This window comes from Festucalex cinctus, chromosome 15 (genome assembly GCF_051991245.1).
Source record: "Festucalex cinctus isolate MCC-2025b chromosome 15, RoL_Fcin_1.0, whole genome shotgun sequence".
NCBI classification, from domain to species: domain Eukaryota; kingdom Metazoa; phylum Chordata; class Actinopteri; order Syngnathiformes; family Syngnathidae; genus Festucalex; species Festucalex cinctus.
In genome coordinates, this window is record NC_135425.1 from 20,809,971 (window position 1) to 20,824,491 (window position 14,521).

A 14,521-nucleotide genomic window follows, 5' to 3' on the forward strand; every position below is an offset into this window, starting at 1 on the left:
TCCAACAAGATTCCCTAATGGTATCTGAGGATTGCTTCGATTTGCTATAATTATACATTTCTTGTTACATAGTGAATTAGATTATATCGGTCAGCTATGAGTTAATGTCAATAAATAACTAATTAAAACCAATTACAGACTCACCTGTAGCATGTGGCAACTTCCCCATTGGGTTTAACGCAGGAGTACTTGGTAGTGGAGATGTTATCTGAGCACTCTTCACTGTCACTGTCAAAATAATATTTAAAGAAGTAGCCTAACTTAACAACAAAAAACTACAGCGCTGGTCGTCTGAAAGTGTCCGCCGAACGTTACCTGAGTCGGGCGTCCTCCTGCCGGTGTGACCGCGGCGAGGCTCCGGAGAGAAGCAGCAACCAGGTGAGGGCGGCGAGCAGGCTGCGAGCGTGTCCGGGGTTCATGACGCTCCGTCGGGGTTGCTGTCACCGGGCCACCCTCTCGTGGAATGAGCTAGGCGGTGGTGGTGCAGGGGCCGTGCGTGGACACAAGCTGTCACGCAGCCAGCCACGGACCCTCCCACTCGCCATTCGCACGTTGTGGTCAAGCGAGGGGCTCTACCCTGGCGATTTATGGTGATTAGTTTTCATTATTTGACATTCATACCGCATGCTTTTTTTTTTTACTTTCGAGTGGAAGTGCAGAGAAGTTCAGGACTTGAACTCTGCTGCTACCTCGCGGTTAACAACGGAAGCTCAGCAAGAGAACAACCCCAACGACCACTTCATTAGGTACATCTGTGTGACGATTCGAGAGCCACTATGCGAAAAGTTGGCAAGTACTTTTTCGCTGCACCAGCAAACGAGCACACTTTAGTTGTACAAACAAAACTCATTTCGACATTTTCACCTGATTAAAGGGTTAATATATATATATAAAAAAAATCCATCTCAAGGGGCGGCCATTTTGCCACTTGCTGTCGACTGAAAATAACATCACAGTGCCGAAGGGCTCAGGTAACGACCAATCACGGCTCACCTGTTCGCTGTGTTAGGTCATGTGATGTTTGCATTCAAGGAAAGTGGGAAATCTAATGTATCTAATCTCGGATTGTCCCATTTCCGACTTCGGTGCATGCGTTCCAGGCGAAGATACAGCTGATTCAGATAAATTGTTTAATTCTCTGATTCATCACAATACATTTGGACCTCCAGCAAACATTCCTTCTAATTTCCTTTATTAGTTTATTGGAATAGCTTCAAAGCATTGAATACATTCCACTGAACAGGGAGATATGGCATATCTTCACACAATCAGTGTAAATCAAATTTATGTGAGATTATGTTGAATAACTAAATTAAATAATAAATAAAGATCATGTTTTACCATTCACAGTCTGTGTCTCCATTTGGGTTCGCCATTGTCAAGTGACGTCAGCTTGAAGTTGGTGGATGAAGTGTTTTGTTTTTGTTTTTTTTGTTTTTTTGCAACTTCTCAACTCTGACCTTTTGTACTTTTCTTCGGAGGAGGTTGGAAAAGTCCATCTTTGCACCTTCCTCGAATCCAGCATTACATTATTGATGTGTGATGTCAGTCAACAGCAAGTGGCAAAATGGCCACCTCCTGAGATGGATAAAAATGATTGGATTTTGCTTTTTAATTCATATTAATTTAACCACGAATCGGAATATCGTGTTTAGACCAGGGGGGCCACATCGAACATATTGTCAAGAAAATTATTAACTTCCCCTTTGAAAACAATTCTGTAGTTGGACAACTTGGTGTTTCATGGTACTCGTTGGTATTTTAGTGTACTTCCAGGAAGTAACACATGTGCTTATTAGTTGGGCCTGATGGTGTTACTACTGTAGCACAGTAGTTTACTATCTTTATAGTTTTGCCAATTGGACATTTTTAAAAAGTATATGACCACCATAAACTGTATATTATGGATTTGGAATAAATGCTCAAACTGCGTCCAGCTTTTGAGTATGTAGCTGTAGTACCGCTTCCCTCCACTGGGTGGCTCTTTCAGCCAAGAGATCAGCATCCCTCTTGCCTCCTCTTGATTCAGCAGCACCCTCGTCACCAGTGGCCACAAAATGGATGACAGCTTTTAGTGCGTCACGCCGACGACGGCGCCGAGGCTGTGCCATTTACCTTCCACCCGTTTCCATGCCTCAGCAACCCGAGCTGTCCAATAATGAGGGATGCTGCGAGGCGTCACAGGCTCATGTATAAGGGGAATAATGGGGCAAGATGGTGAGCCGTTTCCTTGTTTAGCCCCCTTCAGATAACACCAGAGCAAGCATTTTCACTTTGATGTACGTCATTGTCGTTCTTGTATATGTACCATAGCCTAAATGTGGTGCGCTATATGGTGTATTTCCTCTCCAGGGATTTATTTACTGCTCACAGTAGGCTATTTAAGAGCCCATCCAAATGGCAACTTTGCATTTCAGGGCAGTGAGTGCGGTGCCCCACCATATTCAGCAGATAGAGCTGTTGGTCTTTTTCTGCGTTTTTCTTCATCTATTGGTCAGTGTTCCTCAAACCAAGGCCCTCATTATAGGAAAAATTCACAACACATCACCAGAGAAAAATGCCACAAAAATAAAAATAAATAAATAAATACATAAATAAATCATGATCTCACCTCAGTTTACTCAAATATTGACTTCGTCCTTGTGAAATCCGGGCCTGCCAAACACAAAGCCGACAGACTTGCAGGAGGCCGTGACTTATTATTCTGTGTTGATAGATGAACATGAAGATATATTTGGAATTAGTGAATCATACATTTCCAACAATTTAAGTGAAATTGGATAAGTCCATACCAAAATTCTACCTCGTATAATCTGAGCAAAAACTACAATAATGAATAATAATCATGTGAAATAGCCCTCATTTAATATTTTGAAAAATATACAAAATATTTTATTTGAATATTTTTAGATAGTTTTAATACAAAAGAATTATGCATTTCTCATGTGCTTTTGTACAGCTGGAAGCAAAAATGGAAGGACAAACTAAAATGTAAAAAAATATACATATATATAATATAAATATATAATATAGTTGGGATGAAATCCTGATCATAACTTGTCCCCGTGCATCACCAAAATGTCCTTGACAAGCAAAGTATTGTAATTAGTATGTCATTCAAGATCAAGTTTCCAAGGGTAAATCAATACATAGTTTAAATGATAATAAATCAATTATTAATTGATGTAACGCTACAAAATATAAAAAATAAAACATTAAAAATATAAAATAAAAATAATTTTAGCCTACTTCAGATGTAGCCAATTTAGTTACTGACTCATTTTTCAAATACAGCACAGTGACCAATGAGAGAGAATCTTTCGTGACAGTCAATCAAAGTTATTCATCTCGTGTGTTACTGTTAATGCATGACGGTATTGGAGCGGTTGCCACGTGAAGAGTATCGTATATTGCGTCGACACCTTGCGGTTTGCCGTCTGCGTGTCGGTCTGCAGCACTGCAGCAGTGGCGATCTGCACGTCCCCAGACGAGAGCGGTCCGTCCGTCGGCTCTTAGCCGGCTAAACTGACGCTAACAGCCCGCGTCACCTTGTCGCACTCGTCAAGCTCGTCTTGGCGTCGCGTACGCTCACTGACGTGTTAAGAGCTGAGAAGACGTGAAAAGTGTGGGACACTCTGTTATTTTTTTATGTTTTTATATCATCACGGTCTCAAGGTCATGCAGTATCTGCTCAGTGCGGAAAGAACACAGCCGGGAGCGCTTGAACTCGTGTTAGTCTCTCTCTGTCTCTTTTTTTTTTTTTTTTTTTTTTTTCTCAAATAAAGCCACTAATTCCATTTTCATTACCCTTGACTAACTTTGCCCACGTCAGTCCTCGCTCGTTGTTCATGATCCTCTTACTGCATTATAAATCACAGCGTGCTGTGCTACCTCTATCGCTCTCTATCTGTATGGATTTTTAGATTAAAACCACTAGCGGCGTTAAAGCAAGCGCATGCATATGCATAGACTTAATTAGTCGATTCACTCCAATCAATATGGAAATAGAGCTGCCGTTTAATCATGTCTGGCTGGTAGTCAAACATAACAGAGGACTGACGGTGTGACGTTATGACAATGAAGTCACAGTGTTATACGAATAAAGTTGTAACCATTTGGGAATTGAGTTGCAAAGTTGCAGGAAAAAAAAAGTTGCACTGTTCCGAGAACAAAATCATAGTCCCATGTATTCGTCATTCACTAATTGGAGATTTTATTTTATTTTATTTTTTTAAACTATCCGATGTTATTCACTGGAAAACTCCCCGATTCTGTTCTTGTACTCAGACAAAAGCTCTGTCTAATGGAAAAGTAGTGATTTGCTGCCCTCTTGTGGCATCTATAAGTCCAAGTGTTCCAAGAATAAAGTCATAATTAGAATTAAATTTGAATTGGTGTTAATTTCGTCAACGAAAATTAAACAAAAATAAATTTCGTCAACACGCATTTTTCACCGGACTAAAACTAGATTAGACTAGACTAAACCCATCATTAACTCATTTGCTCCCAAAAACGTATAGATACGTTCTATTTTAAATGTTTTACGTGTCCCAAAGACGTATTTATACGTTTTTTTAATGCTATAATAAAATAAAAATATAAAAATAAAAAATAAATGGGGTTAAATGATTGTCCTGACTAAAACGAGACTAAAATGTTGACAGTTTTTGTTGACTAAATCTAGACGAATAAAATGATGTTTTCTTGGACTAAATTAAAGACTTAAATGCTAGATTTATAGTCGACTTAAAATGGACTACGTAAATAAAAACGGGATGAGGTTGAATAACTATGATTAAAAACTAATAAACGTGATTGAAATCGGACTAAAACTGAGACGAAATTTAAAAACGGGCGACTAAAATTAACACTAGTTTGAATGTTTTTTAATTCCGAAGTTACGAAAACAAGCTGATAATGTTAAATGAATCCGAATTCGTAGTGTTACGAGAGTAAAACCGGAATGCTACGAAGCCAAACTCGAATCAAATCGCAATGTTGTAACAACAAATTATTAATGATATGAGAATTGAGTTAGAAGGTAACAAAAGAATAAGTCACATTGCTAGAAGACTTATTTTGCAAAGTTAAAGAGTAAAGAAGATATTAATTAGTGAGAATAAAATCATGCAGTAGTATTCTCAAAATAATCGAAATGAGAGAAAAAGCCGTCATGTTAGCGTGACGAGAAGATCATTCCGTCGCACCGTTCTACTTCGCTATCCACTTGAACTACTTCAATTAATTCCGTTTCTTCTCTCCGCATTCACATGTAATTTCTGGGAACAAAGTCAGGCCCTTTCTCGTTTCTTCTTCTTCGTTGGTGAGACAGCAGGTTAATAAGCAATTTCCTTCCTGTCATTTCAACGCTTCAGTGGTTTCCCGGCACGTACACTGATACCGTCTCGCTGCTCATTGACATCAGCTGCGCAACCAGTGACTCATCTGCTGCCCAAAGAGAGAATTATGATTTTATCTTTGTAATATCATGACTTTATTCTCATTATATTACACCTTTTTCTTTTTTCCACAGCTAAGCTTAGTCTTACACTTGTTCATCTCAGCATGAGATCAGAATTGTTTTAGTGTTTTTTGTTTTGTTGTATTTGCTGTCTTTATATTATTTTATTGATATCTGTTTTTATTTATATGTCTGATTTTTAGTTATGTATCATGGTTGTTGCTCTATAAATAAAATTGAGTACGTACATAATCAACTTTAAACTCACATCTATACATACGCACATACGCACACGTAATTAAATGAACATTTGTCATATGAAATAAATTCATAATGTTCTGACAAAAAATGGAATATTGGAAAATATGGATATTTAATTTTTCCCCTCCCCTATAAAGCAATGAATATTAGACTCAAATTGAAATATTATTACAAAATGTTAAATTTGAGGGGGAAATAAAAATCTTAATATTTCAACTTAGTATGCCAGTTTCATGACATATTTTTATTTATTTTTTTAATAATAATAGGCTGGTTAACTTCTGCTTATACCATACAGTGTTCCTTCACTTTTTTGCGGGTGCTATGTTGCATGCCCGCCCAAATAGAAGTCATTAATAATAATAATAATAATAATGATAATAATAATAATAATAATAATAATAATAATAATAATAAATTATCTTTTTTTTAAGGTTAAAAGTATTTATTTGTCATTAAAAAAGGTTTACTAATTGTTTAGATGGATTACTAATTTTGTTTATGTTTAAACTAAAGTACTAAGTACTGTATTATCGCTAAACGTGCTTCCGGCTTGCAAGGGAAACAAAAACACCGAACAGTATGGAAATGTTATCCACTGCCATCCATGTTGAATTATCAAGCAGGAATGCCATAAGTTTAGTTTCATTATACTTTGTGCATATGAATGTGAATATTAATGCTTATTTTCGTCGGAAGAGTTCACTGTACTTTTGTTTGCAATGGTGCTACAGTGTATGTATGGTATGTAGCGTTTGATTTATGTTATGGACCCAAATAAAAATTGGCAATACAGTGAATCCACAATAAGTGAACACAGTCTGTACTTCAAACATTTCCTTTACTGTAAATAAAGCTTTTATGATGCTGACATTGTATTTTGATTGTCATTAAAGTTGAACATGGAAATTGTATTGTAGGGACAAGAAAAAAAGAAAATCCCTAAGCCGATTTAACCGTTTATCAGCAGCCGACATCTCGTGCCAGACTGGAAACTACCTGCACGTTACCGCACGCGTTCTGATCAATACAAACAACCTCCCGCCGTCCTTGGATTACCGCGTCTCACCCCTCCCTCCCTCCTTTGTTTTTTTTTTTTTGTTTTTATTGCTGCACGCAAATACGAGTGCACACTTTGAAATCGTCCTTCCCCTCCAGCGTTATAGCAGATGCAGATAATCGGAACAAATTCTTCCAGGCCTTTGCGACCACGTACAGAATAGCGAGCATCGTATCGCCAACAATCGGAAAAGAGGAAATGGAAAGATGAATCTGGCCTTTAAGATTGCAAGTTTGCAAGAGGCAGCCCCGGATTTGTTTTGGAATATTATAGGAACACAACAACAACAAAAGTCAGCAAACGTAGTATAAGAATGAAGTCACTGACAACGTTGATATCGGATGCTAATCTAACCGAATAGGTAGCAAGTAGCCAGGTGTCTTTTGGAGCTCGTTTTGGATGTTAAATAACCAAGTGCCATAAGCTAACATTTCTATTGCTACAAATGCTAAAATCTTCTATTATTTTTAACCAACCAATTTATTTAATGAGTTTTGTTGAAAGAAAAAAAAAAGTTTTATTCTTGTAAAATGGTGTCCTCTTGCCTGGTGTAGCAGAGGAAACTGAAGGACGGAAATGATTTCCCTACTTTAATTCCTTTGGACGGGCAGAATGTGGTTGCGGCTCGAGATGCCGACGAGCAGATGGCGGCAACGAGGCAATCCATGCAGGGAAAATGTGAATTAGGAGATTTTTTCCGGCAGGCCTCTTTGCACTAATGTGACAGATAATTTCACAGATCCTAAACAACGCTACCAAAACACCACGTCTTGGACAAAAAAAAAAAAAAAAAGGAAAAACAACACATAAAAAAACCCCATCACTGTTATGTAAGAGGATTTTCCGCCAAAGTTTTTTTTTTTGTACTTTGCTTTTCCCATGCGATTAACATCTTCCGCTCTTCCGTGACTCCCACCCAGCCTGCCGCTATTGCTCAAGGGCACCTCCTGGACTGGGGTAACCCGGATGAGGAGAGAGCTGATAAGGGCCATTGGTAGTATAGCGGTTGATATAGCTGACTCTCTAGTAGTGTCATTTGCATCAACAATCCGAATAGTTGGTGTTGGTTTAGCCAGCCGGGCTGAGGTGTCAATCAGCGGCCGCACCTCCCTGAAGTCTTTGCACTTTTCTCCTTGTGATCAATTCACCCTTCACACCTGCCACTCAAAGTTTTAAAATGTCAGAAGGAGGGAGGGGTGGAGCAATATTTTTTTTGGGGGGGGAAGTCAAACAAGGGCGACGGCTGAAAGTCAACACGAAGGAATTGAAGCGTTTCTGGGGAATGAGTCATCGCCGGACATGTATTCAGATGAAATGTGGACCACTCTTCATTGGAATTTTCAAAAAAAAAAAGATGAGGCTCGAGCCTTGCTGCCATTGAAAAAGAACAGAAGAAATAAAGCGGGAAACCCATGCTAATAATCGGAATGCCTACATCCAATTAATACTAGTGTTGTTCCGATACCGATATCGGCAGAGGCGCCGATACTGCATTAAAACAGTGGTATCGGTATCGGTGACTACTCGCAAGTAACATGCCGATAATATTAATTCCAACTCTAATATAGGTTTTGGATGCAGCATCTTGTGTCTTGCTCGTGCACAACATTCACTGGTATGTGACATGCTCACTGCATGTCGATCTAAGATATCCTATTGGCCCTTGAATGCTCTGAACCAATGGCAGGACAGCTTTTTTATGTTGAGGAAAAAAAAAAAAAAAGAACCTTAGGTATCGGTATGGTATCGGTATCGGCCGATACTGCAAAGCTGGGTATCGGAATCGGTATCGGGGGCCAAAAAATGGTATCGGAACAACACTAATTAATACGCATGCAAACGTAAGTCCCAATTCATTTAACTCACAATACGAATTGTCTGTCCTACACATGTATTTCAAAAATGTCCCATTTTTAAAAAATTAATTAACATATTTGAAAAACAATTTAAATGCATGCAGCAAATTAATAAACAATTAATTATTTTAATGACTTACTATTATTTAATTTTTATTTTTTTTAACGTTTTATTATCTGAGCATTTATTTTGAACATGAAAACAAATTTTAAAAATGAGAATCAATACTGGTAAATCAAACATTAAAAAGCCAATTTGATTCATGAAACTTTATGAATGTTTAATGTGTTGTATCAGCCAGTAATCAAAGAACATATTTTAAAATTAAACATTAAACTCTCAAATAATTTACATGCATGCTTATCAATATATATGTATGTAAAAATATTTAAGCTAATCCTAATTATTAAATAAAAACATTTTTATTTTTATATACAGTATAGCATTTACAAATAATGAATCAGCCAATGCATACAAAAATATATACACTATTTTGAAATATTTCCCATCATCACAGTCCACTTGCACTGGGGTCAAGCAGAACAGTGACCCATCAGATCCAGCAGATGGAGCTGCGGTGGTGAAAAGTATGTTGAATAACATGCACTATTTTGTATGTCGCCACCTACAGGACTGGGGTGTAACAACTTTAGCATGTCGTGACTTTTCAGTCAAAGCGCAGACGTGTTTAACATTGTTGGGCCTTGGCTGAGGTCTAATGGGTGTTTTGTTTGTTTTTTTCAGTGGAGAATTTTTGTGTGAAGGTCATCCGAGGAGACTGCATGCATGTATGAGAGGTTCTTGAGACAAATGATGACGCCATTAATTCATAAAATAAGAAAGAAGGAAGTCTTGGCTAGTGTGACCTTAATGCCTCAGATTATATCTGGATTGAAAGATAAAGGACATCTGTCATGCAGACATCCGACCAGAGCCCACAATATAACTTGAGAGTTTACAGATTCAAAAAATTACAATCTTCCGACCCGATAATTTGAAGAGGACTTGTTCAAAATATTGTCCATGCTACCGATTTGCTTAACTTTTTTTTTTTTTTTTTTTTTTTTTTTTTTAATCAAATAAGGATACGTACCACCGGTTACACTCAATAACTATTCTGATATTCTATTCCATTTAGGTCCGACATAAAAGTCATGTCATGTCATTGGTTGCTAAGAAGACTTCTTGGGCACAGTCATAACTGCCCCAAAGGCCAATTTAAAAAAATAATAATAATAAATAAAAAAAAAAAAAAAAAAAGATCATGTTGTGAATCACCACATTGAAGCATGTATCATAGTAAGCTGGTAGCAATGTAATGGAATTACATCAGATCCACATTGCATTTATTTAAGAGAAGGCTGGAAAAAAAAAATCATAATAATCAAAAGAAATGGGAGCTTATGCGGTGTAACAGACGGTTTGGGATTGTACAGCTTAACCAGAGGTCACTCTCGATTCATAACGCCAGGCAGATTTGTGCATGCGAACGTCTGAGTGACATCATCGCCAGCAGACGCTCGACACGTGGATGTACTGGCCCCGCCCCCCACGGTCATCATGATATGACGATAAGATAGTTAATAAAGTTATGGATAGCGCAAAAAAAAATAAAAAATGGAATTGACTGTAGGGTGGGGAGGATTTGTTTTAATCTGGCAGGAGGTTTAGCCGTGGCGGGATTATTTACTATTACGCAGGAAGCTTTAGGTGTCACATGGCTGTGGAGTCTGGCGTTGGGGGGGGTTTGACACTGGTCAGAGCGACATCCATTCACCCTTCAGATGAGCACATGGCACTTCTTACTTCAGTAATGAGAATACAAGTGGAACTTTTTTGGGGGAAATTAAGTTGAGAAATGTCATCATGTGAAGGGCATAAATCATAGCCCCATAAAAATATGAATGTCCATATTAAAGTAAATGGTACTTCATTTATATAGCGAGTTTCCTCCTTATAAGACCCTCAAAGCGACGACCACTCTACCACTGAGCCACGCCGCCCTCAATGTTAATTTTTAAACAATATTTTTTGTTTATTTATTTTTTATTAATTGATATTGAAAAAAAAAATGCTCATGTTTGTATGACCATGAGGCAAGCTAAAAGAGTCATAAAATCAAACAAGGTCCAAGTTAAACTTCAATTTGGTTTAAAAAAAAAAAAAAAAAAAAAGATTTTGAGCTACTTTTTTTCCCTTACTACTACGTTGCAAAAAAAAAAATCACTTGAAGTGTTTTAAAAAAAAATATTATTATTATTATTATTTTGCACAACAAACAAAATATCAGCTTTTTTTTCTTTGAAAACATTTTTTTGTTCTCACTTCTAATAATAATAATAAATTAAAAATAAATCCCTTCCAAATTGTTCATTGATAATTTTTGGGGGGGTTTGTTAAAACATCCTCATCATTATTATCATCATCACCAATCAGGGATAGGCGTGTACCGATACCAGGTATTTGAAGGAAAAATGCTATATTGGGATATAGTTTATAGGATATAGTTTATTTATTTATTTATTTTTATTCATTTATTTATTTATTTATTTTATTTTTTTTGGGGGGGGGGGGGATTTTATGCATCAATTGTTGCTTGGAATCATGGTACTGTGATAATTAACACATTGCTTGGTTAATTAATCGAATTGTGATGTTTGGATATTAACATTCCTACTTATGCACTGCAAAATATCACATCTAGTACGATGGAAGTCGAGAATGGACAACAATATACAAGACTCCGCCTTCCCTCGCTTTAGCGCTAATCTGTTCCCACCACAAGACAAGATTAAAGCTTTCCCGGGAATGCCTGGCCACAATATGAACAAGCGAAGGGGTCAAAGGGAAATCTGACCACTGATCCTTCTGCGCATTCATCAGGGTTCCAAATAAACTTTCACATCAGGGAGGGAAAAAAAAGAAGAAGCTATTTTGTAGTTAACGTACGATATGGCGGCGGCAGGAGCGATTCCTGCAGCAGCGAATTTGGCAGTCAAGATGGCAGGAAGGAGCATTGGTGCGGAAAACGAATCCTCGGCGTGGAATTGATGGAAAGTTGCGTTGCATGAAGGAGATGATGATGATGAACCGGGTGTGCTGACAGCTCGTCAATAGACGCAGAAGCGGCGGCTGAGGGGGCAGGAAACGATTGGAGATTAAACAGCCAAGGTGGTAAATGTGATAAATTTCACATCAGGATTTATTCTGTAGCATCGAACAGTTGACTTTGGCCTGTAGTAGCTCGGAATGCTAAAGGTATTACGATTAAATAGTTCGTGGTTGAGGTTGGAGTCAGCCACATAATTCGAGTGGCAAGTTTTCAGAGTTAACGATAAAGTATCGTTCACTTATTTCCCAAATGTTTTAAGTGGCCCAAAAACGTATTTATATGTTTTTTTTGTTTTGTTTTTTTTGTTTTGTTTTTATGCTAGAGCTTTGATTCAGCCTCTCAACTGCAAAGAACGGTTGAAGAAATGGTAGTTATTACACAAACGGCCAGCAGGTGGCAGAAGAGTATAAGAGATCAACCAGGGCCATGTTGCAACAAGCTCTTTTTGCCAGTGTTTTCACCAGGAATGTGAATAATGATGAAACTTAGCTATATTCTAATGCTAATTGCTGCAAAACTAAAACAGATAGAAATATGATGAAATTCCAACCGGAATGTCTCCAATGGCGTGCGCGCCCGTCATACGGTTGCACACGTTTGCCAACTCACAAGCATCTCGTATCCTCGCTGCCAAGTAAATGGCGCGCCCTCACGGCAAGGACACGCGTGATGGCCGACCCGGTGCATTAACGAGCACCCACAGGTAATCAAATCTAAGGGATACCGTGACAAAATGCGGGAATATTTAGTGCTCGTTTCACGGTCAGAGAAGGTGAAAACAACAACAACTATACACGGACTCATCAGGACCCGATGAGCAAGGACCTCTAGCTCTCATCGACCACCAGAACATTAACAAATAAGGCCTTATTAATCAATACAGTGAGGAAGTACGGAAGCTTATTGCTGCCACACCGGAAAAACAAACAAACAAAAAAAAACGTTCAATATCATCTGCTCACGAATATGCGGCATGCTAACGGAATGCTAGCATAACTTGTTCAGGATTGAGTATAGCCAAAATCGAACGGTTTCCGTTTTGATGTTGTATGCAGTCCATGCCTCAAAGATGAGACAAGATCAGGCCAGAGAGGGACAATTTTTCAAAACATCTTTTGAATATTGCCACGTCATACAGAAAAAAATACTAAAAAGTGCTTTGCACTGAGGGAAGCCATTTCCTTTTATGATGCAATCAAAGGTAGCAAAGCCCCACCCCTGCAAATTTGGTATCATTGGAAAGCTCTGAATGTCCTCTTTAGAGCACAAAAGGAGTCAATTCAATCATATGCACTGGGTGGGAGATATTCAGGTTTAAAAAGGTCCACTGCAGAGGACAAATTTGAATTGCTGGTAGTCAGGAGGAGAATAAAATATTTTTTTCTTGTAAAAATGAATGTGACAAGATTACAAATAAGATGTATGTTTTTTTTTTTTTTGTCATGTTCTATGAAGGAATGTCTGCCAAACAGCTTACCTCAGTGCTTTCCCATCCAGATGGAGAACCAACAGCGCGCCGGCATCATGTGGCTATCCCTGTCGGCCCGCCCAAGCTTCCGCTCATCGTACGCCTTCCAGGCGAGGCTCAGCCGGCTCGGGCGCGAATCGCTGCGGACCTCGCAGCTCGTTCAACTAGCGGCGATCCTAGAGGGAATCATAGTGGAGTTCGCATGTCGTTTTGTGGGCCCGGAAAGGGCACAAGGGATTGCCCCGAGGGGGGTGCCGGGTAGCAGGCTACGCTCTTTGCTAAGATCCATATGGCCCCTGGATAACTGCAGAGAAAGCTGTGTCACTCTTTGGCAGGATATCAAACCCGAAGAGTTTCATCATGCTTCTGTTGGGGATCTTCACAGGCAGGATACAGTCGGATCAATCAATTCAGAATCAACATTAAGGTCAAATAATAAGGCTTGTCACAACTACACCCCAGAGCAGGGGTCTGCAACCTGCCTCACTGCCGTGGATCTTAAAAAAAAATAAAATAAAAAATAAAAAATAAAAAAAATAAATAAAAAATAAAAAAGTAGAAATTAACTTTTTTTAAATTTTTTTTTTTTTTTACATATTTAAATTTTTTAAACAACATTCTTTAAATGATTTTGATAAAAAAAAAAAAAAGAATAAATATTCAAAAAAATGTCAGAGTACAAATTTGTAAGTTGTCGGAAAGAGACAAAAGGTAGATGTAAAAGTAAAAAAAAAATAAAAAAATAAAAAAATAAATAAAAAAAACCTAAACATATTGGAAAAGTGACCATAAAATATCCAAAAAGAGGAAACATAAAAAAATACCATATAATGTACCAGTACACAAAATTGCCAAAAAAGAAAAATAATCGGAACATTTATTAAAAAAAAAAAAAAAAAGGCAGAAAAGAAAATGTTCAATAACTAACCTTAAAATGTACAAATCAAAAGACGAAATGCAGAAAATTACCATGTCTTTGGATTTGCCAAAAAAGTTAGAAAATTCATTTTTTTTTTAAAAAGGCAGAAAAGGAAACATTCAAAAAGTATAACTATAAAAAGTCCAAAACCAACAGAAGAAATCCCAAAACTTACCATATTATGTCCACAAAATTGTATTAAAAATGGGAAAAAAAATTAAACTTTAAAAAGTAGCTAAAATTACCTTCAAATGTCCATAAAAATGTCACAAAATTGATAGCAAAAGGGTAGAAACAAACGTCAAAAATAGCCATAAAATATCCAAAAAAGTAAGGCAAGGAAGAAAATAACCATTATTAAATAATATATTCATAAAATTGCC

General features: G+C 37.6%; 1 protein-coding gene across 2 annotated transcripts in view; it reads right to left on the reverse strand.

The window, feature by feature from the left end:
* ccbe1 (collagen and calcium binding EGF domains 1) overlaps window positions 1-13,424 on the reverse strand; it is a 39,370-nt gene extending 25,946 nt beyond the window's left edge. Inside the window, exons 1-4 of one of the 2 annotated variants that reach the window (XM_077497443.1) lie at window positions 13,229-13,424; window positions 2,612-2,704; window positions 316-577; window positions 145-228 (exon numbers count right to left, since the gene is read on the reverse strand). In XM_077497443.1, coding sequence (XP_077353569.1) covers window positions 145-228; window positions 316-419 — 188 coding nt within the window. In that variant the 5' untranslated portion in view covers window positions 420-577; window positions 2,612-2,704; window positions 13,229-13,424. Of the gene's footprint in view, window positions 1-144; window positions 229-315; window positions 578-2,611; window positions 2,826-13,228 lie in introns of those variants that run through there. The other variant, XM_077497444.1, reaches the window with a different exon arrangement.
* Between the last annotated feature and the right edge of the window lie 1,097 nt (window positions 13,425-14,521).